The sequence below is a fragment of the Pseudopipra pipra genome, unplaced genomic scaffold (genome assembly GCF_036250125.1).
Source record: "Pseudopipra pipra isolate bDixPip1 unplaced genomic scaffold, bDixPip1.hap1 HAP1_SCAFFOLD_52, whole genome shotgun sequence".
Taxonomy (NCBI): domain Eukaryota; kingdom Metazoa; phylum Chordata; class Aves; order Passeriformes; family Pipridae; genus Pseudopipra; species Pseudopipra pipra.
The window spans coordinates 82501-85000 of NW_026991003.1; the positions used below are offsets into that span (position 1 = coordinate 82501).

The window sequence follows — 2500 nt, forward strand, 5'->3', positions numbered from 1 at the left end:
GGGAGAAAAACAAAAAGCCCCCGAGAAAAAAGCACGCGCGCCTCTCGCTCGCCGTGCTAGCCACGGCCGCCCGGGGCTCGGGGCGGGGCCCGCGCCCCTCGCTCCCCGATTCCCTCTCGCTGCCCACGGGCTCGCGCCTCGGCGGCGGCCGGCCGCTGCCGGGCCGCTCTCGCGCTCTCACGCACTTTCTCTTCCCTGGCGCGCTCGGCGTGCTGCGGCTTAAGGCCGCCGGAGCAAAAATCAAAAAAACGGAAAAAAAAGGCCGGGAGGGCGCCCCACTTCGCCCGCAACCCGGCCCCCGGCCGACAGACCTTCGCGGAACCCAGCCCTCCGGCAGCCAGGCCGGCGGGGCAGGCCCGACCGCACGGGCCGCCCGGCCGCCGTGGCTCTCGCGCCGGCCTAAGAGGAGGGAGGGGCGAGGCGCCGCCGCCTCGCCCGCCAACGGCCATCGTGCGTCCCCAGGGCTCCCCGGCGACTCTGTCGGGTTCTCGGTCTGCCGGCGCGGCCGCCGGCCACAGCCTGGCCGGCCGGCGCCGCCGCCTTCGGCCCGCTGGGCGGGTCCCCGGCTTAGGGCCGAGGAAGGGGGAACGAACAAAAGAGCCGAGGCGCGCCGAGGGCGCCGCCTCGCCCGACCATCGGGCGGTCCCGTCACCGAGCCCCTCCGGCAACCGGCCGGGCCCAGGCGAGGCCGCACGCCCACCGCCAGTCCCCGGCACGCCGCCGGCACCGCTGCCGCCCGGCAGCCGAGGACAGGGCGCCGCCACCCAGGCCCGGGCCATCTTCGGGGCTCTCGGGAGGCGGCCGGGGAAAAAGCCCGCGCGGGCTCGGCCCTTCGAGCCCCGGCCGCCAACCGCCCGCAACAATGCCCGCCGCCGCCGCCGGACGACGGGCGCCGGCTTAAGGCCGGCCCACCGAAAGGACGAGACGCCGCCGCCTCGCCGCCCTCGCACACCATCGCCTTCGCCCGGGGCCCTCAGGGAGCCGGCAGCCGCCACCGGCTCGGGCTGGACGCTGCTGTCGGGCCCCCGCGGGCCCCCCTCGGCCGTCCCAGTCCCGCACTCCCTCGGCTGCGCTTTCGCGCTCGGCTCTCGTCTTCCTCTCCCGTCATCGGGCCCGCCCGAGGAAGCCGGTCGAGAGCCCCGCGGCTTTCTCGCGCCGGCCTTCCTGCCGCTCGTGGGGTTGGCCGGCCCGTGGCACGCGCCGAAGGCCGCGCGGCAGCAGACGCGGAAGAAAAGGGGCCCTCGGAACCCGCGCTGCTAGACAACCCCTGCCCACAATACGGACAGACGCGTCCTGGCGCCGCCGCGCCTCCGAAGCGGCTCGAGGCTCCTCAGCGGGGAGGCGCGCGAGAGCAGGCCGCCTCTCGCCTAGACCTAACCGGAGGCGGCGCCCGACAGCGACCCCTTGGCCGACTTCCGGGGCCGGCCGCGACAACAGGTCTACCCCGAAAATGCCGACAGGCGCCTAAGTCCCGCCGGAGCCGGGTAGACCTGGTGGCCCTGCGCCGGGACGCCGCCGGGGCGCAGGCCGCCGGCGGCGGCCGCGGCGGCCGCATCGGCCGGCTCCGGAACCGGGTAGACCTGATGCTCGCCAGCCCCGGAACCGGGTAGACCTGATGCTCGACAGCACCCGGCGGGGCACGAGGCCGGCCGCGCCCGACTGGGCGAACGGGTCGGCCCGGAAGCCCGGGCCAACAGGTCTACCCGCCGGGCTCGGGCACCAGGTCTACCCGCCGGGCCCGGACACCAGGTCTACCCGCCGGGCTCGGACACCAGGTCTACCCGCCGGGCCCGGACACCAGGTCTACCCGCCGGGCTCGGACACCAGGTCTACCCGCCGGGCCCGAACACCAGGTCGACCCGCCTAACCCGAACGCCAGGTCTACCCGCCGGGCTCGGACACCAGGTCTACCCGCCGGGCCCGGACACCAGGTCTACCCGCCATGCTCGGACACCAGGTCTACCCGCCGGGCTCGGACACCAGGTCTACTCGCCATGCTCGGACACCAGGTCTACCCGCCGGGCTCGGACACCAGGTCTACCCGCCGGGCTCGGACACCAGGTCTACCCGCCGGGCTCGGACACCAGGTCTACCCGCCGGGCTCGGACACCAGGTCTACCCGCCATGCTCGGACAACAGGTCTACCCGCCGGGCTCGGACAAGAGGTCTACCCGCCGGGCTCGGACAAGAGGTCTACCCGCCGGGCTCGGACAAGAGGTCTACCCGCCGGGCTCGGACAACAGGTCTACCCGCCGGGCTCGGACAACAGGTCTACCCGCCGGGCTCGGACAACAGGTCTACCCGCCGGGCTCGGACAACAGGTCTACCCGCCGGGCTCCGAGAGCAGCTGTACCCACCGGCACCCCCGCCGCCGAGCCCAGTCGGCCGCCGCCCTGCCACCTTAAGAGAGTCCCAGCTACTCCCCCTCTGGACCCGCGCCGCGGACAACGCCCTCTCTTTCCCACTCGGAGCCCCGGGCAGGAACGGCGGCGCCTCGGCA

The 2500-nt window shown here is 75.0% G+C and overlaps 1 protein-coding gene across 1 annotated transcript in view; it reads left to right on the top strand.

Moving 5' to 3' along the window:
- LOC135408552 (collagen alpha-1(I) chain-like) overlaps window positions 1-1610 on the top strand; it is a 3892-nt gene extending 2282 nt beyond the window's left edge. The window contains exon 3 of the mRNA XM_064643663.1: window positions 1-1610. This exon is cut by the window's left edge and continues 21 nt beyond it. Within this exon, the coding sequence (XP_064499733.1) occupies window positions 1-1610 (1610 nt within the window).
- Window positions 1611-2500: the final 890 nt, after the last annotated feature.